The 24,593-nt window shown below is 38.9% G+C and overlaps 1 protein-coding gene across 3 annotated transcripts in view; it reads right to left on the bottom strand.

The window, feature by feature from the left end:
* Positions 1-24,593, bottom strand: part of LOC149088151 (agrin-like) — a 249,194-nt gene that overhangs the window by 22,427 nt on the left and 202,174 nt on the right. For all 3 annotated transcript variants that reach the window (XM_089244963.1, XM_089244973.1, XM_089244981.1), the window contains exons 4-22: positions 23,468-23,704; positions 16,341-16,556; positions 16,035-16,250; positions 14,555-14,767; positions 14,243-14,337; positions 14,044-14,158; positions 12,236-12,448; positions 10,662-10,907; positions 7,119-7,271; positions 6,915-7,007; positions 6,562-6,723; positions 6,237-6,380; positions 5,677-5,919; positions 5,372-5,560; positions 3,618-3,819; positions 3,023-3,235; positions 2,785-2,906; positions 2,525-2,632; positions 164-298 (exon numbers count right to left, since the gene is read on the bottom strand). In XM_089244963.1, the coding sequence (XP_089101089.1) occupies positions 164-298; positions 2,525-2,632; positions 2,785-2,906; positions 3,023-3,235; positions 3,618-3,819; positions 5,372-5,560; positions 5,677-5,919; positions 6,237-6,380; positions 6,562-6,723; positions 6,915-7,007; positions 7,119-7,271; positions 10,662-10,907; positions 12,236-12,448; positions 14,044-14,158; positions 14,243-14,337; positions 14,555-14,767; positions 16,035-16,250; positions 16,341-16,556; positions 23,468-23,704 (3,315 nt within the window). The remainder of the gene's footprint in view (positions 1-163; positions 299-2,524; positions 2,633-2,784; positions 2,907-3,022; positions 3,236-3,617; positions 3,820-5,371; positions 5,561-5,676; positions 5,920-6,236; positions 6,381-6,561; positions 6,724-6,914; positions 7,008-7,118; positions 7,272-10,661; positions 10,908-12,235; positions 12,449-14,043; positions 14,159-14,242; positions 14,338-14,554; positions 14,768-16,034; positions 16,251-16,340; positions 16,557-23,467; positions 23,705-24,593) is intronic.

Genomic DNA, 24,593 nt, shown 5'->3' with positions numbered 1-24,593 from the left:
TCCAGTCTAGTGGTCACTGTGTAATGTGTCAAACTTTTTTGCCCCCGAACGGCAGAGATACGGCATATCTGGCCCGCGGGCTGAAAGAGTTGTCCAGCCGTGGCGTAAAATATATATATTTTTTGTGGTATCACATTTTGAACAAGCATAAATTGATCGGCACCTTCATCGCAAAATCGTCCAGAACTTCCAATGGGGCACATGCACGTGAATTCGTCGCCTTCGATATGAAAACACGTCGAGCCGTAAGCGCAAGGTTCGGCAGCGCAAGGATTCAACGGAATCTCGCAGTGATGACCTACATCAAAAATAAAATGGAAAACAATTAGTGACTGTCAGATAAAACTATGTTTCTATGATTTACAGGTAAAATTACTGTCCTACAATGAGTTCCAAAAACAGATCCAACCGTATTTTATGTGATGAATACTTATTTTTAGCTGCAAAACTAATGTGTTTGAGAACTTTTCATAGACGAGGAGTTTCCTTTTTCCCGTGACGTTGAAAAATTGTTTTAAGCTCCGAAGCTTTTTTGCCGAAAAAAAAGGCATAATTTTAAATTCAGTGAATACTACACTGCACTCCGCATAATGTGATCGCATCGAGCCTCGGAGTTCCTGGTAAGAATGACCGATTGATCACTATATCACACAAAATTCTAGTTGTAAATACAATTTACCCGTTTCTTAATGCCCCACTCGATTGAAAGGGACATATGGAAACGGGATAAGTTTATTCTTTCCTATACAACATGTTTCAAAATATTAAATCATGCATTTTTTTTAGTTGTTCTAAACAGAAATTTGTGCCGCTCAAGCTAAAATCTTTTTCTTTTTAGAAAATTTAATGAGTAGGAATGGAACTGTTATGGAATGGAATGGAATGGAAAATTCTGTGTATTCCGAATCACGTCTTTTATAATGTACGGTAGGTTCCATAGATTCCCTTATGAAACTCTTTTGGCCGAGGAACTGTGAAGGTGGTCAGTTGAAAGAACCTGACCACGAAAGAGTAAACAACTTTTTTTTTTCCTATAGAAAAGTTATTGCAAAAGAAGCGATACAAAGGTTTTTAACAGCTGGAAGATGCGAAGATATATTTTGAAAAGAACAAAAATTCAACTGCCCCTGAGGGGAATCGAACCAACGTCCTTTCCGGAAAGGTGTTCACCAGGAAAGTGAAAGAACGTGGGTTCCATTACCCGCAGGGGCAGTTGAATTTTCTCTCGTTCCAAAATACATATTCGCATCTGCCAGCTGTTAAAAACCTTTGTATGGATAGCGGAGAGTGACATCCTCGGATAAGAGAAGCAATAAACGAATATGTATCGTATCGACTATTGCAGCCCAATTGGGGCATCGTGAACTGTGTACGGAAATTTTTGTTAACGAGAAAGCCTTCTGATCACTTACAGTCTTGCAGATTGATAACGATAACTTGTAGGGAAAAAAATGAGTCTGGTTCAACATTAACTTCAGAATTAGCAAAAAAAATTGGACGAGAAGAAAGAACTAGTGAGGTAGATAAACCGAAGTTCCCCGATACTATATATGAACTATAAGCGGATTTTTCCCATGTTATTATTTTGCTCTGTTCTGTACTATGCAAAAGTGATAAAAAAAAAACCCGAATCATAACAATATCCGTGATTCTAATCTGCAGCGTCTACTGTATTTGTATTTAGTTTATGGGCTGGGAAATTCGCTTGTCAACGTTTCACACACATATGTGTTGTTCGTCATGATGGTGCACGTCTCCCCTGATGTAGAATCGATGTAGTCTGGTGTTTGGTCCTTGCTAGGGTGCTATTAATAGTCAGCCTTTTCAATAATAGTTATCAACGAAACTGAGAGCCGAGATGTAACCCTGGTGAGAGTCCGAGAGAAAGTGACCCTGAATAAACAACGAACCATCATCAGACTCTACAGGTAGGTAATCAGAAAAAGGAAGATCTAGTATATTGTGATCTTAGGCATTGTGGAATTTTCAAGAAAATGATTGTCAATAGCCCATTAAAGATTGTTTTCTCCCAGACAATAACATCACTGACCAAGTTTTGGGTTTTTGCTCAGAAAATTTCATGGAATTTCCTCTCCAGACATGATTCGATTTCCACATCATCAATATATTTCGTACGGTGCACCGAGTCTTTCCATGATGCAAATTAGCAAAATAAATTTGCAAACATTTTGAATATTTGTCCTATTTATTCTTCCTCACACACAAACAATTTAAGTACACAATCTATATTTTCTTCTTCATATGCCTTCAAGGTCATCATACCACAGAGCGAGGGAGAGGACATAAGGTCCAAAATACTAGACCTCAGGGTGTCAGTCGCAATTCGTACAAAGACCCACGCATTAAAACACCTCTGACGATGCCAAACCCACAAAGAAAAGAACGTTAGGGGGAAGCAAATTTCTCTAACCATGGCCCAAAAGCCTGGAAGCTGTATATACGGCACGCAATTAGTATAACTATTCATGAAAGCTTCAGAAAATATACGAATTTCATGTTTAACCTGTAAAATTTCCTGGGCATAGGCACTGGAATTCCGTTCCTTCTGCTGCGATACAAGATGCGCCATTCTGGCATGGCATGCTGAAGCAACTGTCTTCCATACAGTCACCTGTGTAACATAAATAAACAAATTATTATCAGTGTAATTTAATACTCATTTGAAATCTAAACCTAGACGCTTCATGAGTCATTGAATATGCATTTGATCCTCGAAAAGCTTCGTGCATAATCTCATGCGAAGTATGATTCTGTCGAACTTACGGATGTCATGGATTTTTAATAAATCCAGCGATGGGTTTCTGAAGTCCGTTGTTATCCGACCGATCTTCAAATGACGGATACATCCGACAAATCCGGTTGTTACTCCTATGTTTGCCAGCACTCTGCGAAAGTTTTTAAAAGATGTGATTATGTAGATGGATTTATGCATGGTGGATATCATATATATAAATGAATATTATCCATTATTTTGTTATAATCCAAGAAATCATCAACTTGCTGTTTGTTCAAGACGGAGACGAATCCCAAGAACATGTTTTCGTTCAAGTCCAAAGAGTTCTTTTTGCCTTGGCTTCGTCCGACGACTTCGTTTACGCCGTCTATGCTCAGCATTCCTTCACGTAGGTACCTTTTAGCTACAATCCGGTGAAATTGCCCAAGTTCCAGTTTTTCGGGGGAGCGAAGTACGGCTGCGCCACTTCCCAAATTGTACCTGAAGTGAAACTAAGGAATTGTGAATCAGGAAAACCAAAACATGATGTTCAGATTATGTTTAACTTGATAATGATAATCATGTTCCCGTTAAGAAGTCTCGCCGCAGAGAGCAACAGACCTACAAACAGTACAAATATTCAGTCACTACGATTTATTTTTTTCTCACTTTACTGTTTTTTTCCTTCCCCTTTTTTTTTTTCCTAACATGGGTTTGGTTAGGACGAGTTTATCAGATTTATCGCCGATTCGTCAAATAGAGATTATCCAAATTTGTTGCCAAAAGCTTGCACGTGAAGAAGTTAATGAATATTTTCCATACATAAATGGTTTTTCATGATCGTCCGATTCCGACATCTGTATAGTGGAAAAAAAAAAATTACCTGAACTCAACGTAGCCATCTTTGATCGCAAGAGAGACGTAATCACCATTACCAGATGCAGCTTGACCATTGTACAAGATGATGCCGTCTTCCGCAAGCGTCCGAAGCTCAATCTCTATTGATAGCCTGCTATGAGCTTCGAGTTTCGTGAATTCCATGTACGAACCGCCAGAGAAAAACGGGCTCCCGATGCGTGGCAATTCTGTATGCAATTGAAAATATATTTACTATAGGTTTGATGGGAAATTTTTTGCATAATTCATTCATGAGCTCGATCGCGATTGTGGGCCTCCATTTTCTAAAACAATAGAGGCCTTGATGGTTGTTTCGAAATGGTCTGATCATTCAATTGAACTAACAAAAGCTTAATGTTTCAGCAGTGAAACCCCAAAAACGGACACATCTCGTTAGCGTACACCTCCCATTAATGAACAATTTTTTTGGAAAATATCAACGGGCTTATGTATTTTAATACCAATAATGGACACTCCCCCTTATTTCCAGCATGGTCTAGGACCTTGACGACCTGCTCATTTCTCTTCGTTGAGACAGCGGCGGGTCATATTCCGGCTAGGAGGAGGACATTCTACGTAAACGGACAAATTTTTCGGACCCGGGGGGTTGTCCGCTATCGAGAGGTTCTACTGTAATGCTATTATTGCTTAACTGTACAGGCTACACATTCTTATGTGAAATTTATAAGGAATTGGTACATGCCGTAATGTTTTGTTTGTGTATGTGTGTCTATGCGTGCCCCTAACGGATTTATGTTGCTTGAGTTGGGTTTGATTGCGTGAGGTTGCTGGTGCTGCCATCTTTTCCCACATTTTTGAAGAAAAGATGGTAAATGTTGGAATTGTGTGGGCTGAAAAAAAGTTTTTCTGATAGCAGATTTGTGAAAGAGGAAATCCATTTTTATCATGAAACTCTCTAATTGTAAATACAATTTGGCACCGAAAGATGGCGCAGCACACCAGCTATTGTTGATTGATAATAAATAAAATCATACAACAAAATATACTTACTCGAAAAATTAATTGTAATTACGTACTTGGGCATTCGCTGATATTTTCCGAGGAGTGGCCACTAGAACGGCTACATAATGAGAAATAATAGTACGGTGGAGCCTGTGTAGTGGATACTTTAAAAGTCTGAAAAACAGGGCTTTAATATATTTATTTCATTGAATAATAACGGGCATTCCCCATTAGTGGACAAAAACCCTTCAGATTCCATGGTGCCGGTTATCGAGTGGCCCCACGGTATCGTTGAGCGCTTGGAGAGTTTTTTTTTAGCTGCATCATCTTTCTCAAGGCTCCCCAAAATTTATATTGCACGCTTTAAAACTTGGTGGATTTGAGAGACACCCTATACTCCCTCTATTGGTAAGGAGGAAGGGTATTATTATTAGGGAAGGAAATTATGTTAGGAAGGGAATTATTTGTTGCTCATTTATCACCATCGAAAACCAGTTAATTTCATGGTCATCAATTCATTCTACCATCTTCACTCTAAGATAAGGAAGACAGATGGCAGCACCAGAAAGAACACGAAAACTCTGACAACATAAATGCGTTTGAAGCCACACATACACTCAGAACACGCATCCTGGCATGTACCAATAGGTAAAAAAGTTTTTAGTGCAATGTTTGCGAGGTGCATGAACGGTGGAATAGTAGTAAGAATAGTTCATTTCATGACAGCCTGTAATTCAAATTCTGAATATGAATTGAAATAACTATTTTCATTTATACCCGTGGGTTCAGGTGTTGGCGTGACGATATCAGTCCAAGCGGTAACCTCCATGTTTTCTGGAAGGATTTCGGTTTGCTCTTCTTCGACATCCACGTCGACATCCGTAGTCGTACGTAGCTCCGTAGATCTTCGGACTGGGCTGAGTGTTGTTGTTAAAGGTTCGGCAGAAGTTGAGGAAGATGTACTTCCTGATGAAAATTAAAACAAAACACAGGAATGACAATTTTGCGCAGTTGTGACCTTATGAAATAATTTCCGATAAATTTCCAATTGTATTTCGAGGAAGATGAAGTTAAAGCGATACCTTTCTCGCATACTCCTTCATTAGACACCGTTATGGGTTTCTGGTACCGACAGCTGAACAACTTCAGCTGACATTCAGATCCGTAAGTGTTTCCATCGGATCCGCAAACTTTTTCTTTGCCGTTGTCAGTGGTGCATTTATAGGGGCAGATACACTGAGCTTTACCGTCTTTTTCTGTGCACTGCGCACCGTGGAAGCACTTCAGTTCTTCACACGAGCCACTCACTGATTTTGCTATAGATGCTGAAAATAGTAGAATAATAAACATTTCGGAATAATATTCATTGGTACAGCATTGAGTAGTTTAGACTCTAATGCCCATTAATAGAACTGTAAGCAGTGTAGACTATTGCCGATTAGTAGAAAAGTAACCATTTTCAGAATACTTCCTATTTATAACGCAGTAAGCATCTCGGGATAATGTCTGTTGGTAGAACGGTGAGCGTTTCAGGATAATGCAAAATAATTTTATGATTAATGAGAAATGCGAGGAAAAAGTTTACATTCATATTAGATCCTGAAAGTTTTACAATTTAATTTCAAGATAATAAATAACATACCGTCCATGCACCCGTCCGATCCAAGAACTGTCCCAGATGGGCAAACATCGCATTTCATACCATGAATTCCGTGCTTACAGACGCATCTTCCAGTCATTTGTTCGCAATCATCTCTTACCGAACCGTAGAGATTGCATGCACAAGCTGAAAAATGCATAACACGTGAGAGAGTACGTGGTAGAAATTTGGTATACGTAAAAAATTCTCAAAACTATCTCGGCTGTTGAAGGAATTTTATTTCGCTGTTTCAGAAGAAGATCGCAGTAAATAAACCTAATGTTTAGGCATTATAATAAATTATGAGCGCAACTGTTAGGCTACTCACGTGTGCACCCGACGCTCCCTTCAGATATTTTATGCAATCCCCAGAAACCAGGTTCACAGCGGTCACAGCGCAGTCCGCCGACTCCAGGTTTACAGGGGCACTGCTGACTACCCGGGTCACACGTAACACTATAGGAACCCAAACGATTGCAGTTGCAGACACCTGTTGTCAGGCACAGAAATGTTGATAGCATTAAGTATCAAGTATAAAAGCATTAAATATGAGAGAACATATAATAATATAATGACATTTTTCTGAACGTTTAGCTATTACGAAAAATCATCGTTTGTCACTTCGAGAAGAAGGAATATCAGCTCTAATCAAAGATAAATAAAGTGAAAAAATAATGTTACTTGGACATCCAGCTTGATCAGAGGCCTGGGCGGAAGTCTTACCATCAGGACAGCAGCCATAAGCAGTGTCCGCGCAGCTTTTTATCAGGATAACTGTCATCGTAGATGGAAGTAACACAAGAAAAATGCCAGTTCAAACTAAAAACGAATGCACGTTATAGAAAACATACGGGCTTTAAGAGGAAGGTAAAATATAACACCTACCTTCGGGACAACATTTTGCGAAACCAGAAGTTTTGTGGCAGTAACTACTCGGTGGACACTTTTTTGAATCCGGGCCATCCCCGCAGAAATAATCAACTCCAGTAACTGGACTTAACAGTGGAGTGTCTCCATCGCATGGTATTTCCTCTCGTTCTGGAAATCAATGAAGGATATTCATCACTTAATATTATTCATAAATATACATTAAATATCATTCTGACTACTTTCGTCTATTTCTTTACGATACAAATTCAGAACCATTCTCGATTGGCTGACTTTGAAGACATTCTATACAAGTTTTATTGTTATACAGGGTGTCTCAGAACTCGGTCGCTTAATATGTAAGTTGTGATATCACTAGTATGTATTCACATAGTATGTATTAGGTTGACTTTTATGTCTGAGCTATTTAAACCCGGGTGCACACTGGCCAGAGAAAATTATGCCACCAATCAATAATTTGGAACGATCAAACTACCCATTCGTGCAAGTTTTGTGGAGTAAGTTGATAGTATCCCAGGATGATGCCACTCCATACAAAGGTTTTAAACAGCTGGCTGATGCGAAGATATATTTTGGAAAGCGAGAAAATTCTACTGTGCCCCTGCAGGGAATCGAACCCACGCCCTAGACCACTAGACTACAGAGACAACGAATCTATCAATCTTTCCTTGGAGCTCGTGTGCACTGAACAGAACCGTACATGGACGGTCGGACCAAAATATATCTTTGCATCAGCCAGCTGTTTAAAACATTTGTATGGATAGCGGAGAGTGACATCATCCTCGGATAAGTTGCCATCTGGTGGTATTGTCGCTTTTGTCGCTTTTATTGTCGCTTATTTGTCAGCGATTGTGAGCTTTTGCCTGAGCTAGGTCCGACCGTCCATGTACGGTCCTGTTCAGTGCACACGGGCTCCAAGGAAAGTTTGATAGATTCGTTGCCTCTGTTGTCTAGTGGTCTAGGGCGTTCACCCCGGAAAGGACGTGGGTTCGATTCCCCGCAGGGGCAGTTGAACACTTTCTCTCTTCCCAAAATATATCTTCGCATCAGCCAGCTGTTAAAAACCTTTTTTAAGTTTTATAGCCTTGAAATATTTTGAGCATGGAAGTCAAGGGCATTTTTGGTAAAAATTTAACAAATAAAAATGGTGAATAGAAGAAGGGAAAAATATTATGCAGCAGCAGAAATTATTCCCATACATTAACTCTACACATGGCATCCGAGACAACGAGTGAAGGCTTACTAGCATACATGTATTTTGGCCATCTGAAGCCGCAGCAACACCCACGCCATCTTTTCACCCAAATTTATTACTGGAAGCCTTTTCCGAAAAATATTGTTTCTAAGACGTGACAGGGTTTTGGGGAAACGATCATGTTAGCAGACAGGTATTTATAGTGGTAAGCAAACACCTCCACTGCACCAAACAAAACCAACTCTGGTCATATCGCTATATTACAATTTACTGCCATTAATGAGATGGTTTGGATATGAAGGCGCTATCTATCGGTGGTCGCCTCAAGTTCGTTTTGGGAAAATATGTTCTATATATCATCCCTCGAGTTTGAACCTAGAACCATGACGGCAACCTTCATCGCAGTAGACGAGCATCGTACCACCCCGACACTGGGGCTGGTAAACCAAAATACATTTGTTTATGTCATGCAGACTTCAAATATCACCAGTATAACCTCCTAACCGGAACATGGCCCGCAGCTCTGTCTCAACGAAGGGATATAAACAGGTTGTCAAAGTCCTAGGCATGCTGGAAAAAGACACCAGTATAACCCGAAGCAGGCATAACTTCGGCAACATAAATATGTTAGTGCCACGCATAAACACACACCTCTTCTCTAACAATTCATGAAGAATTTTCCTGAGGTATGCTTACGAGTTGCATGTTCGGTTAGGTAATTACAGTAGTAGCAGACTTCAAATGTGAAAAACAAAAATATGCTGATACTTCTCAACTTTTAAAGGGCAGCTTAATTTTGAATTAGTTTGAATTAAAAAACATAGTATAATTTAAAAAAAAAAAGCTGTAATTATATTTAAAAAATATGTGCTTTCAGTGGACAAAACTTTCGAAACTTTTACTTATGAATTTTTTTTTTTATTTGCGAAATTTACGCATCCCTAGACATCACACGTCAAGACAAACAATGTTTGAAATATAACCTGAGGTCGGAAAAAAAATACTTATTTTGTGCATTATAACAAGCAATTTGAGCCATCGGCGTCAAGAAAAGGTCCTAGAAGTGGAAGGGGATATTTCTCCCACCTACACAAGGCCGTTATGTGGACAAAGCCAGTTAGAAAAAAGACGATACTTTTTTTTTTTCCATGAGCAATTGCATGTATGATGTTTCCATGTCGCTCCTCATGATTTGAGCAGAGTTGTGATATTTTAGCGACATCTGAGATAGGGCAGGAATCTCTTAAATAAGTCCGTTGCGTCTTTGGACCCCGATTTCTGAAATTATTTGTCTAAACGTGTACTATATCAATCTACTCAGGTTAGCGTGCGTGGAGCTCCGAGACACCCTGTATTTACAGAGAAGGGAGTTTCAACCTGTCAGATGTTACGATTTTGTCACATTAACAACAACACAAACAAAATGCAAAATTAATACGTAATGCCGAGTTCTCCGGAAAATATAGGGAACTATGGAACGTCACGTGACATCGGACGATTTTATTTTTTATAAATAGGGTAATCGTAAGAATTTGTTCAGGTGCTTTGTTGACCGGATGAATTTATCTTAGAGACGCAGGACAAATGTTTTGTTCAGTGACGTCTAAAGGCTCGTGTACATTAGCGCGCGGATAATGCAATGCACGCATTCACAATTGATGGATCAGTAATTTGTACGATGTTGTGAACGACTCTTGAATAGTTTCAACTGGACCCGACTGGAATCGGGGTTTTTTTTCAACGAACACAAAGGAAAGAAAGGAGCACAAATGAAGTTCGTGTACTCACAAACGGATTATAACCGCTGCAGTAGGTCGTACATTGCAAGATCGACGAGCTAATGTATACGTGCCTTAATCGCTAAAAAAAGAAAGCGGGATAGGGAACGGCGATTGGTTGCAACGGTAACATTGCCACCATACTTCGCGAACAGATGGCGTATAAGTCAGCTTGGGTAGTCAGGAGTATAATTCTGGTTAATGAAATGCGTATCAAATCTTTCTCGTTTTGCGTCTTCAGCGCTAATTTGGCTTCCTATAAAGTTGATTAATAGCCTATAACAAATCTAAGCTCTCGGCGGAAACGACTTGGCGGAAAAAAGACCGATTTGAGCTATAAGAATCTCTACTACCATCCCCAGAAAATTCTGGTTGGCTCTCTCTACTGAGAAATAGATCCTTTCACGAAAGAGCAGTTACACCTAGTGCAACGAATTACTCTATGGCACATATACAGAATGTTATGCATTCCTCATTGCTCAACCGAGAAAAAAATATACATGTATTATTTTTATTTTGAATTATTTCCATGGACAAAAATCCACCACTTATAATATAGTGACTTACTTTGGCATCTATTTTTAGGAGACACCACGATCTTCTTCTGCTGTTTGCAAGCCTCCTCTTTCACTTTACACTCGTTGTCGTAGAATTTACCATCGGAGGCACATACGGGCTCCTTGACGTGAGGGCAGTCGAATGAACATATACAATGTGGTATCCCTTCCGAGTCATAATCGCACAGTCCACCAAATCGGCAAGGCTCATCATCACATGCGAAGGTACCGGACCCGGAATCAGTCGTTTTTGCACCTTATAAAAGTAACGTGAATTATCTATAAGGATCAATTCTCATAAAATGAATTTAACACGGCTCTACATTTTTTTTTATTTGGTGAATGGAATTTTTTAAATTGATTTTGACAATATTTGGTATGCTGGTTTCAAATATGAAATCAGTTTTTCTCTATGAGCTCTACTTCTTGGGATTTCGGTATAGCTAAACTATAAAATATTTTCCTATGCAACAACTCATTGAGTAGTGGTCAAATTAGTTTTTTTTTATTTGGATTGGTTCCTTCCAATTGGTTTTTTTCTTCCTTCTTCTCTGTACTGCTATCAGCTGATTGTATGGAAATCATATTTGTTGAAATAACCCAGTGTTTAGTATTTAGTTTAGTAGTAGTTAATCTAGCATAGCTTATGAAGTTCTTTGTTTTCTTCCAAACCGCGTGATACTCTGGTCTATCGCCATGAGCAATTTAATACTGAACGAGTTGTGCCAGAAGTGGTGCTTTGTTTGGAAGGTTGATGGAATGAAAAAAATCACATCCAGCCGAAGAAGTTATGTTCATTATAATGACTTATTTTGATACACATGGTGGTAGAGCTTACCTTGGTCCTTTGGCGTAAGGCTTGATGACCGAGATGAAGTTTGCACTCGACACATTGCGTGTGAAACTTGTACAGAGCACTTACGATAGTGGATTAATTGGAAGAGAAATACTAATAAGAAGCAAATGGTTCCAATGGTGTGTGTGTGTGTATATATATATATATATATAGGTAGGTCAACCCATAAACGACTTTGAAGACTGTTATTTCTGAATTGTGAATATCACTGGCATAAACCAAAATTGAAGACATATCCTGATTCAGCCTCTTGCAAGATCCATTGCTTACTCAGCAAAAATGAAAGAAGAATATGATACCATGGCTTTGGTCATGGAGAAGATTAGGTTTCACGAACATAAATGGTTAATTTGTGTAGGCTTAAAAATGGTCAACTTTCGAGATGGTAAGCAAGGAGGCTACGTGAAATATCCTTGCTTCCTGACAGCGTATGGGATAGCGGGGCCAAAGAATAGCATTGAGTAAGGAAAGAGTGGACTTCACTTAGACATAAACTCTCAAATGATGGCAGATTACTTCTGGAATTTGCTAAGAGATTGTTTAAACAAAGTGAACTTTGTTTAAACAATCTCTGTGGAGAGCTGACGGGCAAAAACTGGCATCAAATCAGGTTAAAAAAAACGCCGGCACCAAATTATGCGTTGCGCTGTTTATAAATTAAAAAAGAAATTGTTTCGTAACTTTGAAAAAATTATATTCTGAAAAATTCTAAAAGTATTCAAATATACCTGATCCTCGGACATCATCGCATTCACCGTAAAACAGGACCGTCAGTTCCTGGGACTGCACGCAAGAAGTCCTGCGAATTTCACATTCGTTCGGATAGGTGCTGCCGTCACTCGAGCAAACAGGTTCGAAAGATTCCGGGCAGTCGGTTGGGCAGACGCAGTGTCCGTCCTCGCATCTCGCACCGTACTTGCAGTGAACACCGATGCACAGATCTACAAAACATTTTTAAACGTCCAAATTACGTGGATTTATACAATATTTGGAAAATTATCTGCTTATATAGTGAGATAATCCGAAAGGAAAACACACGTTTCAGGTACATTTACACAAAATCTGAGCGCCATCTTGACTTGCGTGTAAAACATTGTTGAAAATGCATTAATATCATGGAAAAATTGTCCAATATCTCCACAAAATTTGGAAGACTAAATTATTCAAAGTTGAAAACTTTCAAGTCTTTTTCAGTTTGTTGATTTTAGGCGTTTACTTTTTAGTTTAGAATTAGTCATTTTTAACGTTCTTTTATGCTTATTCAAGAAAATTTTTCCATTTGCTCAGTTAAGAATTTTATTTGGTTACACTATATTGTTTCATTATTCTCGGCCCAGATGATTTCCCATATAGCCTAACAAGGATCACTAACTATTGTGTCCTTAGAGAGATTTGATTTCAGGGGTGAGCTTGGTTGAGAAGCAATACAACTTATATTTTTTTATATTGCTGTGTAATGAATATTATTTCGTAAAGGGTTCCGTGGTGTTAATTTTGTTGAATCAAATGTTATCCCTTTTCAGTCAACGAGTTTTCCGGCACTTCGTTGGTACAGTTCGTATTTTATAGCGCCTTCCTCCGCAATAGGTCCCTGGATGTTTGTCTCTGCAGTTTTCTATAGCTCATGAGTTCTATTGAGAGGCCGAATTCATACCTATTGCAAACGGACGCTGTAACAACGAAGTACCGTAGTTTCTTGATGCGGACCTATGTCGAAGAGAACTTGACATAGGACCGCGGAATGTCAAGAACCTAGAACGTTGATGTTTCGTCCGTTTTTCATGCTTTTTTTGTACGTGACGTAACTTTTTTCCTCTGGTGATTTATCTCAATTATTATTCTCTCACAAAAACAAGATGTTACCAAAGAGGAATTGTTTTACTAAATTTCTTCCAAATACTCGAATAATGTGCATGAATAATATGGAAGTGAAAACTCGTAATTCGCATGAAAATTCGAGTATTTCAGATAAGTTGAAGGTACTGTGCACCGCATGTCTAGTTGCGAAGTTATTCCACTATACCATGCTATTGTATTGCTGCTGATTATTATTATTTTTCCAAATATGTTGGTACGATGTTTTAGTAGGAATTGGAATGAATCAACAGCATCTCCATCATTTTAAGACATTCAAGACCGAGCTTTAGGAATGAGTTAAGTTCAAATTCGTGTTATACGAATAATAGCATCGGGGCGAATAGCATGTAGGATCGGCTTTTGGAGGGAACAGAAAAGGTTATGGGTGGGGGGGGGGGGGTCACAAAAATTATCTTTCAGATAAATTTTGAGTTACCACCTTTATAAAAAAGCATTTATATCAACAGACCTTGGTTAAAATGTACGTTAAAGATATTTTTATTTTTTTTTAACCGAAATATTAACTTCTTTTTTCCTAATTGTTGGTCTACTTGTTGAAGAAGGGGGAATCCATATGCATGGCTCCTTCCTCCCGCATACGTCTCTGACAGTATCATAACTGTGCTCCGCGTAAAAGTAATCTATATTTGTTAGAAAATGTCAAAATTTTCTTGAATACCACAAGGTCCTTTCGATGCCACCATTATGTACATTTTCTTTGTGCAGGCAGCTACTCTCAGTTCACACTCGTTTTGGTAAGTCATGCCATCGTTTCCACAGACTTTAGCTTCAACCTACATGGAAAGGACATTTCAGTGGAAATCCCCGATATTGCTAATCTCAAATTAGCATCCATAAACGTCTATTTACTGACATACCTTGACACAGGTCTGTGGGCAAACGCAGAGTGGCTGGCCTTTACTGTCCAGCTCACATACCGCATAGTACTCGCATTGTGTCTGGCTGCAAGTATCTGTAACGAAACAAAACAATAATACACGCGTACAGGGTGTTCATGAATGTAGTTGTTGTTATCAATGAAAGAACATTCTCAAAGTTAAGTTTCATAGCACTCTAATGGGTATTTAAGACTGTAAAATGCTGAGAATACGCCAATGTTAATTGTAAACTCCTTATATATCTAATCATAAATAATTCGGTAAGAGTAGATTTTTTTTCAAGTCACTTACTGCACAGACCGTTGTATGATATAGATATGTCTTTCCGCTGTTCGCAGCCCTCCCTGCGCATTTTGCACTCGTTCGAATAAGACATTCCATCCGAACCGCATACCGGAACGAATTCTTCTGTGCATGTCGGACATTCGCAACCGGGATGACCATTTTTCAACACGCAAACAGCACTGAAAGAACAACGGTAACTGTGGCATGGTCCGATGTCCCCTGAGAACAATATATAAATTTCGATTAACACGGAAATTGCACCATGAATATATCTCTGTTTTTTTTCCCCCTTACATATATACATGTTGAGACAAACTTCAACATAAGAAATTTCAAAATGAGGATAAAGAAATGAAGTGAGATTGTGTGGTGACACGTGCATGTAGGCAAGAAAGAACTCCCACCAAAGAAAACACAACAACTTGATCTGGACATCAGTATAATTTTTTTTTTTGCGTTTGTGTTTTACTAAGTTTAGTTGACTTTTTCCCTCATTGTGCAGTATGTTCCGAAATTCACGGAAATATTTAAAAAATAAATATAGAAAAAAGGAAGAAAAGTGATAAAAATGCACAGTGTTTTGCACTGAACTTGAAAAACAGCAAATTTTCAGTCCGGTGAAATTTTAAAGTTAGTTACAAATTTCTGCAACAGATTGTTCATAAACTAAAATACGAAATTTTCAAAAATGTCCCCATTCACAGCAACAACATTCTGTGAAAGAACAAAAATCGCTTAAACCTGTGCAATCGTTTAAGCCGCACTGTACTGATCTGAATTCAGACAGAATTCTAAAACATTTAGATGGCGCTAGAGTGTGTAAAAATAAAACTCGGTATTTACAAAATTCTGACTGAGACGTCTTTGTAGGTTTATGGGAACATATTGTTCTGGGACACATCATGTTATTGCTGCGAATAGCGAATATTTTGAGAGTACATTTTTCGAAAAATGCTAAACTGTAAATTCACCCCTCGGGATAATTCTTCTGCGGAACATGTTGCGATATGTGCGGTTCCCAACGTATCTTGTTAGTTGCTGCCCAATTCATGTTGTTGTTGGTGCTGCCAACTGCATATGTAAAATTGGAGGGAGGGAAGGGGAGTGTGTGTGTGTGTGTGTGTTGAAATTTTCATCTTATGTATGCGGAGAGACGCTTTTAAATTGGAGACCTGCTCGCATTAGCTATTGAAGTTAGTTGGAAAACCGCTGAAAATCCACCACTGGGCAGCCAACGGGATCTATATGGATGCTGCAGTCCAGCTCGATGCCCATACGACAGTGCAATGACAATTTGTCTAACTGAAATTTTACTGTTATTCCAAGTGCAATTCATGTCACAATCCGATGGCTCATCTCTATTCCTTCCTCTTATTTTTCATTCAAATTCATTTTTCAAACGGATCCGTCGATTTTTGGACATCCTGTGTATAATAAAGCCGATAAACTATATCATACGAATATATTATTATTATTATTTCGTTACCGCATTCTCCACTGTATGCAACTGCGACTGTCCTCTCTTGGATGCAGGCTGTCCTATGGAGTTCGCATTCATTGTGGTAAGACTGGCCATCTGTACCACATACTGGTCTCATCACAGATTCGCATTTCGGAGGGCACTGGCAAGTGGCAATCCCATAGCGGTCTATATCACACTCTTGCCCCTTCCGGCAAACAAGTTTCTCGCAGGGGTTCTTACCTGTAAAATATCCCAGTTAATCCATACAAACGCAAACATTCGTCTATGAGGAAATAAATCACAGCAGTAAAATAAGCTTTTTTTGACTACCTGAGCTGCATTCCGAAGGATACACTACTCGGATGTTCTTCCTTGTTTTGCAAGCCTCGACACGCAACGTGCATTCGTTGGTGTAAGTCTTTCCGTCGGAACCACATACAGGCCTGAAGTCGGAGGAACATATCACGTTGCATCTACATATCGGATTGCGATGGTCATCCAACTGGCAGACCTGAGAGTTTGGGCATTCTACTCCTTCGCATGGATCTGTATTTAAAAATATGAAATTTATATTAATTTCAATGAAATATCTGAGAAAATATAAAGCACTAAACTCCCCTTCAAAATGTCCTTTTTTTTAATGAAATATGCTTTCTTTCGATTTTCACAGGTGCAAACTAAGGGGTATAGGAAAAACTGTTTGATTGAGAAAACAACAACTTCACAAAATGCCTGGGCTTGTCAACGCTTTTATCGATGGGAGAAGAGATATCGCGTCGTTGCCGCGTAAAGGGTTAAAATTAGTTCAAAATATGACATGAAAATGTTATCATACAAATATGAAATTGAAAAATTTGAAACCAAGAAAATTGCTTAGTGGCTGTTGTTCATTTTTTGACGAATGTTTTTTTTTTAAATCTAAAACTCCATCGTGTATTTGAGTATTCACTCGACGTCACTGATCAATAGTTATTGGCATCCTCAAGAGATATTTTTGGTTCTTGAAAATTTTGTCTTGATGCCGAAGAAATTCATTTCGGCAAATTTACCGAGAACATCTCATGCGAACCATTAGAGAAGTTTCGAGTAAGTATTCAAATGACTGCCCTCTATCTCGGAGGAAGAAATTGTCAAAGCCAATTACAGAGAGATGTTATTTTCCCAGCAACTTAACATTACAGTACATCAAAGAAAGATACTTTCTGGATATCAATGCTGATATGAATTTTGAAGAGAAAAGTATGTTGCCTGCGCCTTGCAATCCGGGAAGTGCATTAACCCACATACCACATAGACATACCTATTTCTTTCCTTATTATAACATACACAGTAGTATGTCGCGCTGAGTAGAGGCATAGTAACCTCCTCAGCGATAGGGCTACGAACGGCACCAGAAGAAACATGGAGATATTTTTGTTTTTCTTTTTTCCAGCGATAGATCTCCAGGTGGCAGCAGAAGACGGATATGTTATGTTCTCAACTCAGCCATAGTCCTCCAGGTGGTAACAGCAGAGAGATATATTATGTTCTCAGTGGTAATCTTCCAGGTGGCAACAGTAGAGGGAGATATAATTTTCTGAGTGATAGGACTCTCGAGGTGGCAACAATAGAGAGAGAGAAATATTTTTTCTAAACTAAGCGATAGGCCTCGAGCTGACAACAGGAAAAAAAAAATTATGTTATTTTCTCAGTTATATTCTTCCAGGTAGCAACAGTAGAGAGAAATGTTTATTTCAGCAATGAACATTATCAGAATGTATCTTTCTTTGACGCGCTGTAAAGCCAATTATGTTAAAAAACTTGTTCTCGTTCATTTAAGATACAGCGTTTCTCAATATTTTTAGACTGAAGACCCATTAAATTGCTGAAACGATTCGAAAGAGAAACTACTCAATGAAAGTGGGGTCGAATTTCCTACTCTACCTATTTCCATCTATTAATGTCCTATAATAAAAGTGTATCGCTGGCGATTTATTACACAATTTTAATTCAATCATAGTCATGTTCTCGAGTATGTCGCCTACCTTGCGTACCACGTGTCTCATCTTTGCAGACCACAGATTGATATACGCTGATTTCAACCATGCGCGTAGCAACTCGAATGTGAGACAAATCAATGAAGAAGATTGAATTTAATGCTGATGCCACACATCATTAAGGTTAGTTAATAGATATGAAATCATCCGTAATTAATCCGTCGGGAAATTATTTCATGGCTGGAAATTAGAGAGAATCGAAAGGAGAAATAATTTAGAAAAATTAGGGATAAAAAAGAAGTATCTCAATTTTTTTAGATGCGGTTGCAGCTGGTGCTCGGGATCCATATTTTTTGGAGCGAAACAGCAAAAAGAAGAGAAAGGAAAAGAAAGACACAGATGATATAGATTGTTTCTCGATAACTCTCTTCAGGACATCGGACAGAATTGATTTACGACCACTTCCCTTCTTCTCTTCTTCATCCTAAATAGACCTTCCAAAAAGAAGAAGACGAAAGTGACTTGGTCAATGTCAATAGCTGATATCACTTCCTAAGAGTTATCGCAGACTGGCGTCTGTTATATAATATTTCTTTGATCCTGTCTTACTTTCTGTCTGGGGGAATCCAATCAGATTCCGCAGCAACGTCTATTCCATATTTCGGTCACGGAATCGAAAATTTTATTAGCTATAGCCGTAATATAATCCCGTTTCAATGATACGTGGAATGCAATTTTCATATTGTCAATGAAGCATCAGATACTGTGTATTTAATTTTGTGATCTTATGGACATAGAATTAAAGAGTTGGTGTGGAAAACCATGTGAGCAAAAAATCACGTTTTCACAAGAGGGAAAATGTTACGTCAATTATAGAAAACACACAAGATATGTTGTCTTTAAAATGAAATAATATTAAATACAATTAGAGTGTAGTGCACAATTTAGTCTTTTCCAGTAAACAGTTGATTTTTCCACTTACAGTCCGGGGCCATTTAATCGAGTGACGGACAGATTCTCATTTATACGGATAAAAACCCCTGAAACCAAAACCACCCCTGCGACTTCGTTGGAGATATGTAAATGAGACGGTTATAAGAACTTGCACTCCTAATTACAATCAGTTCACCGTTGTAAACCGTGTACGTGAACAAGGATGCTGATTGTGAAGGATAAAGTTTTCTTGGTGAAGTTGTCTTACGTGAGCGTATCAGCGATCATTGCATTGCTTAAATCCCGAGTTCAGAAGAATGTGAGGACTGGAAAGCGGCAGACCTCGTAAAGCTTGTTTAGAGGTTTGAGGAAACTGGAACGCTGGAGGATCGTATAAGAGAGCCGGACGACCATGTTTAATTAAGGCACGTTCGCCGCGTGTTGTAGCGAAATGGAAGCGTCCGAATCAGCGGCAGGGACCAGCCGTGCTCGTGAAGCTGCCAGATGCTTGGGCTTATCACCATCCTCGATACGCAATATTTTTCATTGAATCCTTGATATGTACCCATGCATATTGCAGTCATGCCATGAACTTTTTCCAGCGGATACCGTGCAGAGGGAAACATTTGCGAGGTTGGCTTTCTCCAAAATCGAACAGAATCCCACCTGGATCTTTAACATATTGTTAAAGACCTCATTTTTCGCTCAAAGCTCAAAAGCTCATTTTTCGCTTCTTGGTGACATTAATACCCATAACTGTTGCATCTGGGTGACGTCTAATCCACCTGAGTACACGCAGAGACCATTGCATTCCCCAAAAGTGACAGTGTGGTGTGGGTTCTGGTAAATAGGAGAAGAGTGTTGAGAGAGAACGTGAGAACGTTGAGAGAGAACTACCAGAACGTGATTCTCTCCATTAATGCGCGGTTATCATTGAAACAGTTGTACCATTCATTTATCGGTGTGGTGCCTATTTCTTCATCTCCGAAAGTCTGTTGAATCTTGCGAATTGTTCCCACTCATCAAGTTTCACACAAAATTTAATGTGGTTGTGGGGCTGTCGTTGTTCACGTTTTCCTGAGATTTGTCAAGAACAAAAAAAAAGTGACGCTCAATTACACTTTCTCACTCATCGGTGACCGGCAACCTCTGCAGGCAGGTGAAAATTCAAGCATGCGCACTAGGATTGCCTACACCGTTGCCCAAAACCACGCCTTCCTAGCTTCATTGGCTTCCACATGTAAAATCATGGTCGGATACTTTTTTAGCAAATCCCGTATTAGACAAATAGTACTTTTGAAGAAAAAATCAAAAGAGGAATGTATATATTTTTAAATAACACGATCCTCTCCCGTTTTCTCAAGAGATCCGTACAATATATATATACTAGTCAGCGAAATGGTAATGATATTTTAGAGGAAACATTTTTCACATCATTGAAAAAACATAAGAATTCTTGAGAGAGTCATCACTCATAAAAGATCCGCTTAATTTTTCGTTTTGGAATCTTTTATCTTCATTCCTATTCCAGATGAAAGCTCAATTTGTCAACAAGGCAACCTATTCTTATATCCAAACTAATGCTTTCTGTTTCCTTCTTAGTTTTCCCATTTCCTGAATATATATCTCTATGTATGTATTTTTTTTTTTTCTTCCTATTTCTCTTGGACTTTCATCGTACGATGACTGACGTTCTGTTCTCAGCCTCCAGAAGAAAAAAAAAAGGGCAAGAGAATATCAATCAATTCTTAACAATCATTCAGAGATCTGTCTGTCTGTCTGTTCGGTGAAGTGGATTACCCCCAATTCACGTAAGATTGATAATGTTTTCCACGGTATGAATCTGCAATAAAAAGGAAAGGGAAAACTTTTTTTCTTCGGACTCTGATTGTTCAGTTTCCAATCGCTTTGTCAATAACCGACATAAAGAAAATCTACCAAACTAACTGTATCTATTTTGTTCATGAAGAAACGCGTTTAAATTTTTTTTCCAAGTTCTTATCGCATTCATTTTACTTCAGGTTACACCAATGATCAGTCTAAATGCCGAAAATTTGACAAATAATATGTACTGAACTCTAAACATTTGAATTATAACGGAAAAAAACAACTTTTCTGAGTGATGCATGGGCATTCGACAATAATCGTTAATCATAGTGTTAGGGGAATTCTTTCTTTGCATTATCAGGTGCGAACAAATAAAAGCTTTGAAAACTTGAACAGTACCAAGTGGGTCCACGCTGAGTGCAAGCTCGGTGGATAGTCTCTACAACGTCATTCAGTTGGTGCTCAACCCGTATCCCTGCGGGTAAAATGGGGCCCTTGTAATGATTAAATGTGGTCAGCGATCTAAAACCATATTTTGTAAAAATGATCGAAGCGGAACATTTCCGGATCACTTCAGCGTCTCACGGAACAGTTCCAAATCACTTGAGTGACCCCGCGACACATTTCTAGATTACTTTAGGGATATACAACATATTCAGAGATAATTTGAGTTAACCACGGCATAGTCACAGATCACTTGAGTAACCCGCGAAGCAGTTCTAGATCACTCAAAGTAGCCCGTGGCACATTCAAAGTAACTGAGGTTCTTTCTAACAACTTCTTAAGTAACTTGTGGTACATTTTCAGATAACTTAAGTGATCCGTAGCACACTTACAAATCACGCGCGTGACCTGCGGTGCTCTGTTCCAGATTACTTAAGTGGCCCGTGACACGTTTTCAAGGCAGTGAAGTGGTCCACATTCTCCTAACGGTTGAGCACCCTTGCTCTGCATAAAATGTATGACGATTCGAAAACATGATGCGCTTAAATATGGTGATTTAAAAATACTTCAAATTCTCTTTCGTGCTTTTTGGGCTAGAAAAATAGAATGGATTCGATAAATTCAAGTCAGGCGGCAGAGCCACTGATTCATCCTCGCCGAGCCGAAACCACTGAAGCTATAAATACGAAATTAGATCAGTAGTTTTATTTTATAATTTAGAGACTCACAATAAGAAGGGATTTTTCAAAATTCAACACCTAAAGAAGTGATAAGATTTCCTAAAACTACGCGAGCGAAGCCACGGGAAACAGCTAGTGTTATAAAAAAAGTAATGATGATATTATGTGATGATGAAGGTGAAAAAAAGTTGGAAATGTTGGTCGATTAAAAATATCTACGACACCACCTAAAATGAAGGTAATACATAAAATGAAGATATTTGCAAAGTAAATAGCTTGTATTAATAGAACAAGGTGGAATTGGGAATTGAGAATCCGGTGTAGGCTACTGTAAGATATCGCAATGCGTGTAACGAACCGTATATAGAAGACAATGAGGAATGCGACGACTGCGGGATCTCTGAAGTCGTGTGTCCCATCAAACACTCAATCTTTCCCCGGATACCGGGAAATTACTGCACGTCCACCCTACAGTCGGGACCTATGACTGCAATTTCATTTATGCTCCCGCCCCTTTTATCAGAAAGCATTGGAAGAACTTAGGATAGTCCGACTCGACTGCGGAAAATTCATCGCTAACAATGTACCACAAGAAAATTCATCTCGCCGCCATATTCTGCCATGAAAATTCATCGCTAGGAAAATTCGTCGACAAAGGGATATAGTGGGTGAGTGGATGAGCAGGTGAGTAAACCAGTCAGCAAGTGAGTGGGGGTTGTTTGGTGAGGAGGTGAGCGAATGAGTGAGTGAGTGTACGATTTATTCAGAGAATTAGCAACACTTTCTATAGCAGAAAGCCTCCGCGCGAAGCTCGTGACATCATTGAAGTTGTCCATTTCGCCTATAGTCATTGGATATACTACAAAAAAAGGTGATTATTTTGCATACGTCGGCCTGCTGTATTCAACGGCTAGAGGTGAAATGGATGACTTCAGTGACATCAAAGCTTCGCGCGGAGGCTTTCTGCGATAGAAAGTGTTGGAATTACTGACGGAGCAAGTGAATGGATGAATGAGCAAGTGAGTGGGCTGGTGAGCAAATGATCGAGTGAGTGAGCAGGTGAATGGGTAAGTGAGTAACTCATGCAGTACTCACTCATATGGTCACTAACTCGGTCACTAATACGGTTACTCACTAGCTTATTCACCAACTCACTCACTAGCTTATTATATTCACCAATTCATTCGGTCACTAACTCGTTCACATATTCACTCACTTTCACAATCATTCCGTCATTCACTTACTGGTGACGAACTGTTGTCGGTGAATTTCCCTAGAAAGTAACTGGGCTTTCATAAGATAACTATTTATGCGAGTTGTATTATTGTTGTTGTTACTATTTATGTATATATTGAAAATAAGAATAAATTTTGATTTGCTTTGATTTGAAAAATATCATGTTCAAGCACCGGTTTTGGAACAACGGAGGTCCGGTGGAATCGAATGAGTCACGTTCTATGTCGATCAACGTTATCGCGAGAGATTATCAACTGGTTTTGACTCGGATAATGCAGTAGTTAATGTCAAAAAAATATTGAGCTGAATAAAACTATGTATAGTGGTTGCATTGGGAAAATGTCATTGAATTTTCACATACCGCATCTCCCTTTGTACCGGACTTCAATGGACCGCATGCTTTTGCAGGATGCACGACGGAGTTCACATAAGCTCGAGTAGTCCTTGCCATCCGTCCCGCAGATCGGTCTGGAGCCACGGCTGTCTCCGTAGATGGAACATTTCTCAGGACATACGCATTCAGCCGATTTTCCATCCAGAGAAGACTTGCACTCGGCACCAAAACTGCATCTCTTCCCTTCGCATGGATCTCTCGTGTCTGCAGAGAATTTATAACAACATGACGCATAACTGAAAAACACAACCAAGTATATAGGATACACTCTGAAACGGATTCGAAGAGGGGCGTAGTAGCTTGGTGACGTGAAGGGCATATATAACAGCAATTTAAATCAAAAGAAAATATTCAGAGGATATTTCAGTTTTCATTCCTTCGCATAGTTATGCCAAAAATGTTTTGAATAAGTACAGGCTGTGCAAAACAAGACTGCGGAAGCATTTTATAATTCTATACAATTCCATAGATAATCGCAATCATTAGCTCTAAAAATATATTTCTTCTTTTTTCTGTTGATTCTGACTTCATCTCCACCGTAATCATTCCTCCTTTTTTATGAACAGTATTTAGATTAGACCTGATAATATTTGCCTGTCGATATTCAGATCTAAAGCCTAAGGACACAAAAAAAAAATTTCTAAGGCTTTCTGTACAGTATAGGATTTAGCGTACAAGATCAGGGGCGTACTTGTGTTTCATCAACTAGAAATAATTTCGAGTATCTTCATACGGTGTGATTCAATGCAAAAACCAATGCAGCCGTATTCATGTGAGAGAAAATCCCATATATATTTCACAATATTCCGCATGATTACTTCGCATCTCTATTCTGCCACCGTATATTACAGCCTAGTTCATGAAAAATTCATCCAAAACAAAAATGAACAGGACGGTGTCAGGATGAAAAAACAACAGCCTGAGGGCGGAAAAATAAATGGAAGACTGGACTTATGACACGTCGCACCTGGACATATCACGTCCGGGAGAGATGGAGAGAAAGACATTCTTCAAAGCTTGACATCCGGATATGCGCATGCTCTTTAAATATCTATCTCTGTTCCTATTATCCCACCGATGTACAAAATATGCC

Source organism: Pholcus phalangioides, unplaced genomic scaffold, assembly GCF_987345545.1.
Source record: "Pholcus phalangioides strain wild (caught in Gottingen) unplaced genomic scaffold, Ppha-v1.0 ptg000003l_1, whole genome shotgun sequence".
NCBI classification, from domain to species: Eukaryota; Metazoa; Arthropoda; class Arachnida; order Araneae; family Pholcidae; genus Pholcus; species Pholcus phalangioides.
Note: the sequence above shows the minus strand (reverse complement) of the source record. Positions and strands in the feature narration are given on the sequence as shown.